General features: G+C 36.9%; 3 protein-coding genes across 4 annotated transcripts in view; 1 reads left to right on the top strand and 2 right to left on the bottom strand.

Annotated features, from left to right (window-relative positions):
* LOC112462761 (caskin-1-like) overlaps positions 1 to 814 on the bottom strand; it is a 28,990-nt gene extending 28,176 nt beyond the window's left edge. Inside the window, exon 1 of the mRNA XM_025028742.1 lies at positions 252 to 814. Coding sequence (XP_024884510.1) covers positions 252 to 267 — 16 coding nt within the window. The 5' untranslated portion in view covers positions 268 to 814. The remainder of the gene's footprint in view (positions 1 to 251) is intronic.
* Positions 815 to 5,801: 4,987 nt separating this feature from the next.
* On the bottom strand, positions 5,802 to 9,546 carry LOC112462787 (NAD-dependent protein deacetylase sirtuin-7). 2 transcript variants are annotated; one of them, XM_025028812.1, is made up of 5 exons: positions 9,179 to 9,546; positions 8,620 to 8,917; positions 8,359 to 8,456; positions 7,639 to 7,854; positions 5,802 to 7,131 (listed from the first exon to the last, which is right to left on the bottom strand). In XM_025028812.1, exons 2-5 carry the CDS (start codon positions 8,716 to 8,718, stop codon positions 5,976 to 5,978), a joined length of 1,569 nt encoding a protein of 522 aa, XP_024884580.1. In that variant the 5' UTR covers positions 8,719 to 8,917; positions 9,179 to 9,546; the 3' UTR covers positions 5,802 to 5,975. The 2 variants fall into 2 exon arrangements, with proteins under 2 accessions (XP_024884580.1, XP_024884579.1); XM_025028811.1 differs by having other exon boundaries at positions 8,620 to 9,352; positions 9,421 to 9,546.
* A 549-nt stretch (positions 9,547 to 10,095) lies between these two features.
* Positions 10,096 to 12,331, top strand: LOC112462759 (testis-expressed protein 9-like). The gene is made up of 6 exons (XM_025028738.1): positions 10,096 to 10,239; positions 10,488 to 10,869; positions 11,001 to 11,174; positions 11,245 to 11,379; positions 11,443 to 11,577; positions 11,664 to 12,331. The coding sequence occupies exons 2-6, from the start codon at positions 10,492 to 10,494 to the stop codon at positions 11,757 to 11,759; spliced, it is 918 nt and encodes a 305-aa protein (XP_024884506.1). The 5' UTR covers positions 10,096 to 10,239; positions 10,488 to 10,491; the 3' UTR covers positions 11,760 to 12,331.
* The last annotated feature ends 2,363 nt before the right edge of the window (positions 12,332 to 14,694 follow it).

The raw sequence follows: 14,694 nt of genomic DNA, 5'->3' as shown, positions 1-14,694 counted from the left end.
ACACACACATGCATACACGAAGCATATGCGAAATGCGAAGTACCGACCAATGTAACATGATCGATCTCGATACGGAAAGGCGAAAGTCAGGAACGATCGTTCCCGGCGAGGACGCGGAGAATCCCGTTTTCACGAAAAGTAGAGGGGGAGGGAGGGAGGAGGGGGGAAAGGACGCCGAGGAAACCGTGCACGGGGGGACGAGGAGGTAACGTTCGGCACGTATAGAGAGATCTCGTGACGATGGAGCTTACCGCTGATGCGTCTCATGGCGGCTCACGACGCGGCTGCTCGCGCTCGAGGTCTCCTTCGGTGGGCAGCAGCGCGCTGCGCCGTCGTAAACACGTACGTGAGATCCCCGCGCGCAACGTAAACAACATACCACGCGGATCCGGGTGCCGCGGTATCATCTGCCGCGCCGTGTACACGTCGCACCCGCGGCGCGTCGGCCCGCACGCGCCATTGCTCTCTCTCGCGCGCGCGCGCGCGCGCTCGCGCGAGTTCGCTGTTGGCTCTCTCTCTCCTTTCTTCCGCAGAGTATTCGGGAATCCGTCTCCGAGTATACGGCGTACTCTCTTCCAACGCGGCACGCGCGCGACGCTGTCACCCACGCGCGCTGCGTTCGACTCCGTAATCGCCTCCCCCCTGCGCGCGCCCCCGAGCCCGCTGCTCCGGCACACGCGAAACCGCACGCACCGCGGGGGCGAAGGACAACACACGAAACGTTTAATGAGCGTTCGCACAACGCGACTTGCGCACGGGGAAACGCGGTGCGACGCGCGACGCGACGACCGAGCACCAGACACGCGATTCACCGCGGTGCAGCGGTGCCTTCTCGACACGAGAGTGCCGATTAGTCCCCGAAACCGCCGCCAGGGTGTACGAGCTGTCGGTGTAATTGTAGTAATCGCCAATGGCGTATGTATCGCGGACGGGGACAGGCGGTGTTCGAAAAGAAATAAATAAACATTATGATAATACTTTGCGTCTTCTATAAATAAAGATAAACGGGGAAAATTCTTTAGTTATTGCGAGATATAATTTATGTGTTATTCGATCGATAGAAAAGTTTTATTCCGCGAACTTGAAAGTAGATCAAAATAATCGATTTCAAAAATCGATTATTCATAATCGATACCTCGAAAGCATAAATATAATTCGTGACATTTTTTTTTAAGCTGTTTAATGTTAAAATTGACGAAGTTTATAAGAATGACTTTCATCGAAATTTAAATAAATTTAATCGGCGATTAATACAATTTGCAGTTTGTAACGGAAGTTTTAATTAGAGAGTTTATAACGGAATTTCTAATTGCACAATTCGCGCGTCCTTAATTTAATTTCCCTTTCCAATCTCAATGCTATTTGGTATCGCAATTAATCTCATGTTTCTCGTGATAATTCAAATCGAGGCTACAATTAAAAGATATTACCGCGGATGACCAATTGAATAAAAATTTAAAACAAATCTTTTCATACCCATTTTTACCGATGTAGATTAACTTAATTTAATCTCGGTTCAACTTAAGTACTTATTCTTATATTGTTCTAATTTTCAAAATTAGAAGAAGATAAAAATAAATTAAACCGAGATTAAAATTCTCTTGAAATCTGCGTATAATTAAAACGACATTGATGATTTCTCGATCGTTTCTAAAATCATTCGAACTACTGAGAGAATATTATATCGTCCAATCATTCTTTTTTCAAACATCTGAATACATTCGAAAATCATTAATATGTAGAAAACGACTGTTTTATTCGAAGAACAAAAACAAAATGATATCGCGGTCGTTTACAAGTGGCATCTTTAGGACGGAAAGCTTTAGGGCGTAACTACCTTTAAAAGAGAACGAATCAAAGGACAAGGTCCTGAGATATACAAGTTCGTGCGGCGATACAGCGATGCTGCACGGAATCACCATGGCGACAAGTCGTAGGCCTCTCTCCCCCTCTCTCCTTTTATCACTATCTCTCTCTTTCTCTCTCACGGCCTCCTCGTCCTTTCTCCACGTTCCCCGTTCCCCCTGCATACGCGCAACACCTCTACCTGCCTCTCCGTCGCCCTGCCGCCAGCCGCAGTGCCGCACACCGTCGTTCTCCGCCTCCCTATGCCATCCCCACGCGCGGCTTTTTCCCGACTACGTGTTTCGACTCACCAATGTCCGCGGGTTCCGCTGCTGCACGTCGCTCGCCCGAATGGATCACCACCTCCCCGACGCGGTTCACGGAGACGGGGCGGCCGTACTACTCCTGACGGCGACCTCGCGCGCACCTCGCGTCATTCTTCCGCCTCCCGGAGTCCCGGTTCCCTGCTTCGCCGTAGGCTCTCTCTCTCTCTCTCTCACTCTCTCCTCGTCGTTGACGTTCACCACCGCTCGTCCGTTCAAAGACGCCGAGCACCGCGACGGCGAAGAACCTCGAGCGCGGGATCGTGGAGCGTCGCGATTTCGACGCAAGAGCTCCGCCGCGGAGGTCCTGCAATAACGGCTGCCTCGGCTAATTTTCCGCCGGGGAAGCTGTTCAATGACGATTCGTCACCGGCGACGAAATTCCGGGTAGCCGGGGTTGGGTTTTGCACCGGCTAACAATGGGATGGGAGCGACAAGGAGAGACGAGGGCCGACCCCATCAGACGCCCGCGCCCGTGAATGCGAGAGCGATACTCGGGATACTCCTCTCGCTCTCGCTCCTTCGCGTGCATGTCCCGCCAGTGCCGACGCGAGACCCGCGCGAACCCCGATATTAATCCCTTTGCATGCCCCCCGTTCAAGGCTTGTCCTGGACTCTGATCGCAAAAGCTTCTAATTAAAAAAGAAATTTACAATTAATTAGCTCCTATTTTTTCTTATTTGATTTTTAATCCTCTGAATCTCTTTGACATATATTTTAAATTATTTTTTATCTTCACTTCATTTCTATAACGTAACATAGTTTATTTCCAACATTTGTACGCTATTACATACGTTAAAAGAAACTAGGCGAGTAGAATTAATAATGTAGAATTAATAACGTGTATCAAGATCAATGGAATTAGGCCCCCTTTTATCAACCCTTACCTATTTCATTCAGTAATAATTTTTTAATGAGTTGACGTTTAAAATTTTCTGAAGCTCATTCAGGACCGGGGCGTCCAGAGGCTCATCTCAGTAAATGTGAAATTTTGCTTTTGAGCGAAGATCTTAATAATCAAGAATTTCTTAGGATATCTAACAAGACGTATACAGGATTGTACCTGAGCGATATTTCATTTATCGTGAAAGTTTATAAAGTCGAGAAACATTCTCTCACGAAAAAAGAAGAGATAAAGATAAAGCGACAAAAGCACGATAACGTAATAAATATCTGACTTCTTTCGCAAAGCGGACCATTTGTATCGAAAATAGATTTTAAATAGACACATATTACTTTCTTTCTTGATATAGTGACACACGTTTCTAATTATATTAAATCCTTCCGATGTGGAGTAAAAAAGATAAACTCCGAACTAGTGCAGTCAGTTCAGCAATAAAAAACAGACTCTATGTTGCATAAACTTTAACTTTCTTATCTAATTGTAAGCACTGAAATTTTAACGAAAAAATTCAGGTTTTTATATTTAAAAAAAACACGTTACACAGCACATATATGTTAATGGTGTTATAATTTCTAGGAAAAGCATTCATTTTTTTAAGTATACAATACTTGCGTACATATATAGTGACCTGGAAGAATAATAATTGCCATATTGCATCAGGTCATTCAATATATTATATTTTATAATTAATATATTGCTTTAAGAGAATTGCCGATATCATATTCGTAACATGTTGAATGATACATTTAAAAATTCTCTAACCAAACAATATTTTTTAAATTATACCATTATATATCAGTTTTGTTATTGCTTTATTCACTTTTTGTGCTTCTCTTTTATTATTTCTACTTTTCAAATTAGAATAGGAAAACCTTACTTCTAGATTTTGTCTTTATCAAAAAGATAAATTTATTATTTATTCTATCTATTTTATTTTCATGCAGTAAATATTTTCTTAAATCTCTAGAAAACAATTTGGAGAGACAATAGACAATTATAAATACAAATAATTTAAATAATTATAATAATTAAATTATACAGAGATATTCAATAAAAATATATACATAGAATATTTGTTTTTATTCCTACATATATATATATATATATATATATATATATATATATATATATATATAATGCTACGAATATCGTATTGATTCCAAGATATCAACCAAGAAGTGTAATTCAAATAAACATAGTCACAAATATATTATATAAAATCATTAAAAAACAAATCATATTAAAACATGTAAGAACACTAGGCAGTGTCTCACATATTTTTATACAGTTCGAATTAAAATATAAGAAAAAAAGAAAAGCAAAATATTGGACTCTTTGACATCCTTTACTATGCGCATTAGTGAAACAAATAACCAATTGTATCTGCACATACTATTGTAAATACATGTATATATTACAAATAACGAATAGATAAATGTTAAATAAATACATCTTCTTTTCCGTGGAAGAGTTTACGTGTATATCTTGTGAATTACACCGGTAGCTCACAAGTTACGACTTTCACAAATTAGGGAAAGGAAATGGCTCGATATTTCCTACGGTATGTTAAAGACAGGTACATTTGGCCAATGTCAGATCTATCTTTACATGCCTATGAAATACATATCAGTTAAATAACATAGATAATGCGCAGTAGCAATAATTTAAATTAGGAAGCTCTTAAAATGATAAATTTGTTTTTAACTACTTTATAAAAATATGTTAAATGACAATGAGATGTTCGCTAGTATTCACGTATTCTAAGACACATCCTAAAAGAGATACGTAACTATAAAATGCCTACATATTTAGTTTTATATTTATTTATGTATTACAATACGCACTTGATAGACAGGAATGAGTATGATCGACTAGGGCAAGTATTAAGCCACTTTTGATTAATTCGAGTAAGGACACTAAATAAAACAATAAATAGAGAAATAAAATAATTTTTCTATAAGTTATTAAAAGAGTTTCTAATGAGTATATGAAATATGTTGAATTTATAACCATTGTTATAAATAAATATCTATCGGACAAAATTTATATTGTTTTTACACTTGACCCAACTTATTTGCAAATATAGGAAGGATGACATTCTTGAAAATATTAACATATAAAGTTGGGTTGCAAAAAACAAACGTTTTTCATTATTTTTCGCACAAATTGATAATAGTGCTAAATAATAAATCCATTAAAATTACTAATTTTGAAACATATATTAGAATATAAACCAAACAATTTTACGTTAAAAACAAATACATTTAAATAAAATAATTTAATTTTTACGTTTTATCATAATTTATAAAAAAAGAAATTTTCCTTCAGAAACACATCACATACCACGATTTATATATTACAATAATGACCGAATTGTACAATAGATCAGTAAAATGGTGTATAAAAATCGACAATTCTCTTGAATAAAATAATATCAAGTATCTAACAAAATCAGACAATAGGGGGTACATTTGAGGAAACAAATCAAGCTGAACGAGAAAAACATTTTTGTAGTAAGATAAAGATAAATGTTTTGTTGAAAATTAATAGCTATTGTTGTTCACAATCTTTAATTAAAAATGTGCACTCCGTTTGCTTATCTTGGAGGAAAGTTTAGATAACCATGGCAGAGCTCGATAACTTCTATTTTGAAGTGGACAAAAATAATGGATTGCTTTTTCATCATTAGGAAATACTTCCAAAATTTCAGTCTATTTCTTTTTTAAAGCTTTGAATACTGGAATCAAATTGCTATAAATCTACAAAATATCCACGAGTTTCATTATGATATGGAGGCTTTAAATACTTATGTATGTAAATATATTGTATAATATAAGATTATATTGTATAATCCCGGTAAATAGTCGGCCAAGCATATTGCATAGATTTACATAGAGTGGATGCTACCGCTTCCTCTTCATACCCTTACGATATCCTTTGCCAAACCAGCCTGGATTCTTTGGAGATGCTACGGGAGTGTCCGCGCGAATCACTAGAGCACCTTCTTCTTGCTTCTGCTCGTTCTCGGCCTTTATCGGTGCTGGACAGTCCCCGTCACGTTGATAATACAAACAGGTAAGGGAGCCCTCGTGCTCCATACAAAACGAACACGCTGGTTTCGGTTTCGGTGCCTCCGCTGGCACGTTTGGTATTTGTATAAAAGGATAATAAAATAATGGCGTCAACTGGGGATACATGTACATAGGAGGGAATGGCAAGCCCATAGATAGAAATGGTAATGCGGCGAAAAATGGTGCCGGATAAGTGGTTGTTATATCAGCTACCGCTATGGACGATATGCAGTCTTCTTTGTCGGTTTCTTGCACCGCGTGCAAGACGTTCTCATCGCTGCTTTGGCTTAGAGGCTCCTTAACGGCTGGCTCCTCGAGGCATGGCTGAGTCTTGGTGAGTTGCTCGCCGTTTTGAAGCTTTACCGCATGAAAAAAGATCGGATCCTTTGTGCGATTATACTGCGGTATCTCCAGTCCCAAGTGGCTCATGATTTTCCTCATCACTTCGTCACATTTCCCGTTTATCTTTAAAACCGCATTCTCGTCTTTTGGTGTCCACTGCAAATTGACAATGTACAGAGAGGCTCTCTTCTGCACGGGCTTGTCCATTTGCCACAACCACGGATACTTCTTAAGAACCTTCAGACTAGAACCCAAACACAATATAACATCCGCTTGCTTCGCAGCTCTACTCGCTCCGTTCCAATTGATTGGCCAAGGCAGATTACCCCTCTCGCCGAAATGGACGATAGAATCTTGCAGCATCGAATTACATCTGTGGCATAATCTTCCCGTGCCGTGCTGGTATCGCGCAGTCTTTTCAGTAACGTCGAAAAGTCTCCAATATTCTCTAGACGGCTTGCACGCTCTACAAACTTCCACATACATGTTGCCGTGCACCTCGGACAGAAGATTACGCGGGATACCACTGCGTAAATGTAATCCGTCACAGTTTTGGGAAACCACATGTTTGAGAACTCGCGCTTTATACAATGCGTAAAGGGCCATGTGCGTCACGGTTGGTTCAGCTTGACTGAGATCATGATTCCTGTTGGATAAATGGTGTAACAATAGATACACGGATTATAAATATAAAATAATATAAAATGTATAAAAATGTATAAATATAATATTCCTTCTTGTTTAAATTGTTATTGACAGGTATTATATCTATTGTGCTACGATTGTTATTGATAATTTGTACTGAACCGTACAATATCAAAGAGATCTTACGGTAAATTGTCTTCATTCATTTTTGCAAAATAGTAAATAAAAATGCGCAATCGATAAATGTAAATCACTACAATGGACACAAGGTAACTAGAAATATAAATAGAAATGTACGTGGGATATCTTTTGCAAATTTTATTGAGCAGTTTCAACTAGTCGACAAAGATTAACGAAAGAAAATAAAAAAGGAAAGATTATTGACCATCATATGTGAAATTTTTCATATTGAACAGTCTCGACTTATCGAATAGTGAAAGCTAATAAGGCAAAATAAAACAAAAATTATTAGCACGCAAGATTAAGTTTCAGTTAAAATGATTCCTACCCAATGTCCTTTCCCTGTTGCATACGAGTCCAAACTCCGTTAGTGCCTCTGTAGTCCGGAATAGATGCCGCCGTGCTAATACCAGCGCCAGTGTACACCGCGAGTGACGTTGCTCTACTGATCGCCGCTGCCAAGCGTATGCATTTTTCCTCCAGGATTTCCGGGGCGTCCTCAACTTCCTCCAATCTTGCCTTTATTTTATCTCGTTTCTCTTGCCTGCAAGTGCAGATAAAGTGAGTTACACATAATTTTGTATTCCCTTTAACATCAAAGAATATATTGTTAGCATGTTAATGCGCGTCTCATTGACATTGCACTGCAACTAAGAATTGTTACATAGCAAAACGTTATTAATAGATTATATAGATATAATATATTAATAATAATTTATACACGAAAGGAATTTTATATTTGTTTATATTCCATTGGAAATTATAATCTATACCAAAATGAAAAGGTATTAATGTATTAAATATGTATATTTACTAGATATCTTTCTATATTATTAGAACATAATTTGTGACCAACAAGATATATTTACGTGTTTATCACGTAAGTGAAGCATCGCACAAGAATGTAAAAAATAATACAGAAATATCCGATAAACCTGTGCGAGCCCGGGACAGGATCTTACTCCGTTTCCAAGGCGGATTTGACTACGAACGACGGCATCGTCTATTCGAAATTCTTAAAAATATCCTCGTAATGGCCACACATTACCGTAAATTAACCTCCTTCACCACGTCGCTGCACGAGGCGAGTATCCCGGTTTCCTCCGCCGTCCTGTCAATCTCGGACTTGTGCAAGATCGCCGCCACCTGACAAAAGAAACGTCACGCTTCAGTGAGATTTGTTTACGATATCCCAGAGAGGATATCTTGCTGGGCGGCGAATAGGTTCAAAGGTTCGAAACGTGCGATTCACGTGAACGATAGCCCGGCGAGCGGGGATCGGCACGGTGACGGCCGACGCGCCGCGTACCTTCTTGAGGGTGGCCACTCTCTCGTCCTTAACTTTGAACGGCTTCAAAGCGGCGGAACGTCTTCGCGACAGCAACCTCTCGTCTCTCGTCTCCTCCATCTTTAATCAAAACGGTGCGCGCAGTGACGTACCATTGCCCATGCTTTGATACGTTTTTCTCCTTACGTCTCCCGTCGGTTCTCGTTAGACAAGGATCGACGTCGGCGGTCGGTGTCTCGCATGCCTCGCGAAAAGTACCTTTCAGCCCCACCGCTGCCGCCGTCCGAGACGTTCCTCGTCTTGGGTATATCACTGACAACTGGACAATGACAGATACGACGATAAGCGGCGAGAAGCGAGCGGATCGGTCGATGTGTACTTCGAAGATCCTTTCCGCGATTAGATCTTCCGCGTGTTACGACGATAACACTCGCGTTTTTCGGTACGAGAAGGGTTAGGTTAGGTTAGGTTTAGGATTAGCTAAACGGGAAACTCGAAAGAAGACTCGACGAAATGTCAAAAGCGATTGCCAATGTCTGCTTGGCAGGATTAATGAGATTATTCAATTGAACACGCTCACCTCGAATTTTTGGAGCCGGAAACGCTTATTCGCCACCTCGTTACACACCGGAAGCGTAATTTGGAGGAGTCGGCGGAGATGAAATTGTCGCACGCGGGTGAAAGGAATGATTCCGTGCCCTTATATCACCTTACATGCGTACACGTTTACATTTAGGTGGACTGCTGTGACATGCTGTGATAAAAGAGAAAATATTTGATGATCGGATATTTTGTTGAAATAAAATACGATGGAGTACTTACGTGAAAATTGTTGCGTTGCCAAATTCTTTTGTTGTAAATTTTCTCCAGCGTTTCTTGCCTGAATATACACGCATATATGTGTTATTATACCTACACGTCGCATGGCTGAAATTCAATTTTTTTCTTTGCTGAAAATGCATCGTATAAATTTTATATTTCATTCGCATAATAAATCTATATATATGTATTTCTTTTCTCTTCTTTTCTCCTAATGTATAATCGATCTGTCCATATATATACCAGGAAAAATATACTAAAAAGAATATAATTACAATTAAAAAATAATTAGAATAACTTTTGTAAAAAAAAAAAAAAAATGCGAAAATTATCCTTTTAATTATTTTTAAATTCTTATTATTTTTCTTGTATATAACAAGAAAAGTAACATACGTTTTTATATGAAAAATTTTTTACCGGATTAAACTTTTTTTAACTTTTATTTATATATTATTCTGGGTGTTAGGGAATAGACATTCCTCTTCTAAATAAAAAAAATTCCATGCGATTTTACTAATTAATTACATGATTTTAAATAAGTTTGTAACTTTTTACACAAAATGAAGTTATTTTAAATCATTGCTCCTTGCTTTCCGTCGATTAAATTATTCCATTTAATTTCAAATGTATTTATGTATGTACTATTTGCATCATATGTTACACTAATTCCATCAATATATTTTCTAACCTTAAAAGGTGTCGCTTTTATATAGTGTGGCCGATTATTTCTCTCACGGTGTAAACAACGATTTTTAACGACTTTTCAAGCCTCCTTTTTACTACAAAGAAGCATTGAATGAACGTATTTCCATAAAAACGAACGTAAGTTGGTCAAGTCAAATATTTAACCTAATTCCATCGTGTATTTGTAACAAATATGTAACTTACATTCGATATAAGGATACGTGAAATAATTAAGCTAGATCAGGTCACACATATTAACCGAAATGCAGACTTAAAATAGATAAATTATCAGAATGACTTATATTTCTTACTGAAAGTTATTGTTTTATTATTGCCATATTTAATTACAAGCATGTATATAATTCAACAATACGATATTATTTTAGAGACATGTCTGATGATTTATTGGCAAAGGAGAAGGAGTTCTATCGACTGAATCGTGATCTTCAGCTAAAGACGCGCGATGTAATGAAGACCGTTGATTCAATCATACATGCCCGTACCGAAAATTTATTTAACGATGCAAATCCAAATTTGGAAGATGCAAAGGCTGCGCGCTTAGGAGATACGACACTAAGGATAGATAAACAATTAAGAACATCGTCAATTAAAGTCTCTGAAGCTCCATCGGTAGAATGTATCGACGACACTGAAATTCCAAAGAAAGATAGTAACGTCGGAAATAAAGCTGTTATCACTTTGCTCAAGGGCAAGATAGATATGCTGTATAAAAAGTTACAAACGATGCAACTCGAGTACAACAATAAGGTAATGTCTCTTCTCATTTTGTCGCTTGCTGTTGTAAATAAGGGAGTGTTTGAAAAAATTAAAATATGCAACTGCCTAAAAATTCTTAGACTTATGAAAATAAATTTATGAATTATCATGTTTATACATAGTGCGATTATTGCAAAGAATTAGAGGTGGAGAAGAAGAAGCTTGACGACGCTCAAATTAAACTGCGTAATCAGATAGAAACGTTAAACGATACAGTTACAAAGTTGGAACGGGTAAATTCGGATACGCTATCAGACTATCAAGCTCTGAGCAACGAAAATATTGTCTTGAAGAAGGTATCTTTATAGCCTCTGTTTGTTATATGTTACACAACTGTTAGTCTATTACAGTGATATTTCCTTTTAGGACTTGGAAAGTTTTAAGAAAGAGATAAGAACGTTGAATCAACAGTCAACCAATCTCGATGTGAGATTAAACAGATCTCTAGAAAGCAACGAGAAACTCAAAAGTGCCTTAAAGTGCAGCCAGATAGAAGAGAAGGTATAATAAAGTATATACCTAAATCTGTACAATCTAAATCTGTAACGCGTATCCACGTTGTAGGAATTAAGAAATCAAATCAGAAAGTTACAAGACGATAAGAGATTAGCTGTAAAGAATTTGGAGAAACAACGGTCGGAATTGGTGCAAGCATTTAAGAAACAGACGCTACTCATAGATAATTTGAAGAAACAAAACGTATGTACATTGTATTTTGTCATTAACTTCTTCTATTTGTGCGGCATTACATAATATGAATTTTTTACAACTTTATAATTTTGTAGATACATTTGATGGCAAATGGGCAAATCACCTTAACGAAAGAAGACTTTGCGAAGTTATTAGAGTGGAAACCTCAGAAAGTCACTGATGTATCGTAATAGCGTTTATGGTAATATTGTTCCTAGTCAATCTACATCCCGGGACCATTTCTAAATGTCCCCTTTTCGGGGACACTTTGTATAAAACATTGATCGAATGACTGTAACTTATGTACTGTACAAAAGATGAAATTAATCCCATTTTATAGCTACTTATATTTTACAGTATTATATATTACAGCACAAATCAGATTTGATATACATCTTTTTATAGAAAGCGTGTATGTATTTATTTCACATATCAAAATCAAGTACTATCGAATCGAAATATTTAATGCTTCATCAATAAAGACTTACATTCGTGATTCATCAGATATTGTTATTTCTTTTATTAATAATTCTGCGAACATTTATATTTCATGTTTCTGTTCCATTCCATATGCATACGTGTGTTTACTGTGTTTACAGCAATTCATTGACTTTATATAAAATAGCAAATGCATATCTGACTAAATAGACCGTATAAGGATTTGCAGATTTTTTTCAACATATCCAATAAGTATAAGTGAATATTCTACTACGGTAGACAGGCAGCAGATTGGTATCAAATGTATCCGCATTAAACTTCTACTAACAGAACTTACAAACATAACAGGACGGTGTATCTGCATCCTACAGATTTCGTTCGGCCTCTGTCGTCATATTTTATTAGCAAATTCTGCTATATTTCTATTAACGTAACATGCCAACGACATTGCATACAAGTCTTGCATTAAATCTGCAGCCTTTCTGTTAAGATGTGTAGCAAACATTCTGTAAGATCTGTTCTCGACAAACTCCGTTGTCCACGTAATCGTAAGAAAATGAGATCTTCGCAGTCGCTATGGAAATCATACATTTTGCGGATAAAAGTTGTTTTAAGGCTTGATAATAATTTTTCTATTTTTCCTATCCGAGGATTAAAAGCAAGGTAATAATAGGAGATCGCTCTAAAAAAAAATTGATTTCCATCGTGACTATATCAAATCCAAGTCGTTTTACGTTTCACAGTTTCAAATGTCTTCTCATTCAGTTTATTTACATAACTTCTGCGTTTGGTGCGAGGAATAATAACTGACAATAACAAACTTTCGAGTGTACAAAAATTCGAAGCGTTCAGGTTTTGCCGCGAATATCAACGCGAATATAAATATCGATTATTTGCCTTTACAATTGCGACGCATTTAAAATAGTGTCACGCGACGAGCTATTAAAAAAAAAAAAAAAAAAAAAAAATGCAGTTTATCAAAATTATCAATGATATTTCACTGGGTGATACACATGAATGTTAAGGCCTCCGCACAATGAAAAATATAAGGAACAAGGAACAGATATTAGCGACTACAAAGCTAAAAATAATCAAAGGCTCGCGTATATTAACGAATAACAATACGGTCTGGCTCGACTAAGCAAAGCTAAATAATCAAAAGTCCGCATATATTAACCAATAACAATACGGTCCTAATTAATTAGGACTAAAGAATCAAGAATAAAGTTGGATGCACGATGAAAAATACAGGCAACAGAAACAGGGAATAACACAAGCAATAGATTTTTAACCTATCGGAAGCCGTGTATTAATGCTACTCCAGCTTTATTCCTGATTTTTTATTTGTAATCGCTAATAACTGTTCCCTGTCCCTTGTATTTTTCATTGTGCGGGGGCCTCTAGTTTTCCTTCTGCGACAAAAAGATTGTAAATCTTCGACCTAGGTGATGTATACCGTAGTATATGTCTAAACTTACAAAAAACTTACAAACTTATTTTCGCAAACAATTCGTCGAAAAAAATCGCTTCTTTTTATATAGAAATTAAATAATAGCAAATATCACAAGTACATGGATAAAGACCGTATGATAATATAGTCGGTATCCCTCTGCACAACCTATAGCTCGAATAACATTACGTTAATGCTTTCGTAATTTGAAAAGGAAATTCGCAGTACACTTTAATAAAATACATTAAGTTAATGTTTTTCTGTTAAATATGTTGACGTTGTTACACTCACCCCCTGCGGGCAAGTACGTTAATACAATTTAATTACAATAATTCTCAATTTATTCCTCTTCAGATTTTTATCATCGACAATATGCCATGAAAAAATGTCATTAATATTTGAGTATCTAAGATCATGATACATGTACTTAAAAATTCTAAACTTCTCTCTCTCTCTTTCGTTCATTTTTATACACATATTGAGTTTCAAAACTCAATCTCGAGATGATCGTACCTATTATGAGCGCTTATAATTACAGGATCTACAATTCTTCCTGACCCTTATTGAGGGCACTAAAGTTAAGATTCACATAAGCACCACTTGTAGCTTACGTTTGTTACTCGTTTATATATATACTTTTGCATTTTTAAATCCTATTATATCATAAATATTTTTACTGTTTCGATATTGCACGAACATCAAGCGTTTCTCGCAACTCTTTACCACAGCAATAAAAATTTTACAAACATATAAACAAATGTATTCAAGATCAATCATCATTAAGTTAACCAGCATATTAATCTTCAAATCCTGTTTCGGGCCAAAAGATAATCGAGACAATCACCTCACCAGACTTTGCATAGAAAAAATTATACTCTTAAATTTAATTGTGTAAAATGTTGATTTCTTTTCTTTAGCGATCGCGTGAATTGAGCGAATTGGTGTTAGTATACTCTCGAAAAGAAATTATTAGCAGATTTGTAATTTCTTGTAATTTCAAATATTCTATCTAGGACACGCAGAGTTGACGTAATTATGCTATCGCGCAAAAACATTTGAATTGCTATGATTATGATAGAATTTTACATATATTGATATAAAATTTTCCGGCTTATGTATGCCTATTGTAAAAGTTAAACTTTTGCTAAAATGCATTACTATCTATGTGCTCGCAAATTTTTGTACATTCTGCCTTTTATTATATAGTACATCTTATTGTAATGTGTGTGTGTGTGTGT

The sequence above is a fragment of the Temnothorax curvispinosus genome, unplaced genomic scaffold (genome assembly GCF_003070985.1).
Source record: "Temnothorax curvispinosus isolate PA1 unplaced genomic scaffold, ASM307098v1 QBEX01012734.1, whole genome shotgun sequence".
Taxonomy (NCBI): Eukaryota; Metazoa; Arthropoda; class Insecta; order Hymenoptera; family Formicidae; genus Temnothorax; species Temnothorax curvispinosus.
The sequence above is the reverse complement of the archived record's forward strand: the minus strand, read 5'-3'. Positions and strand labels throughout refer to the sequence as shown.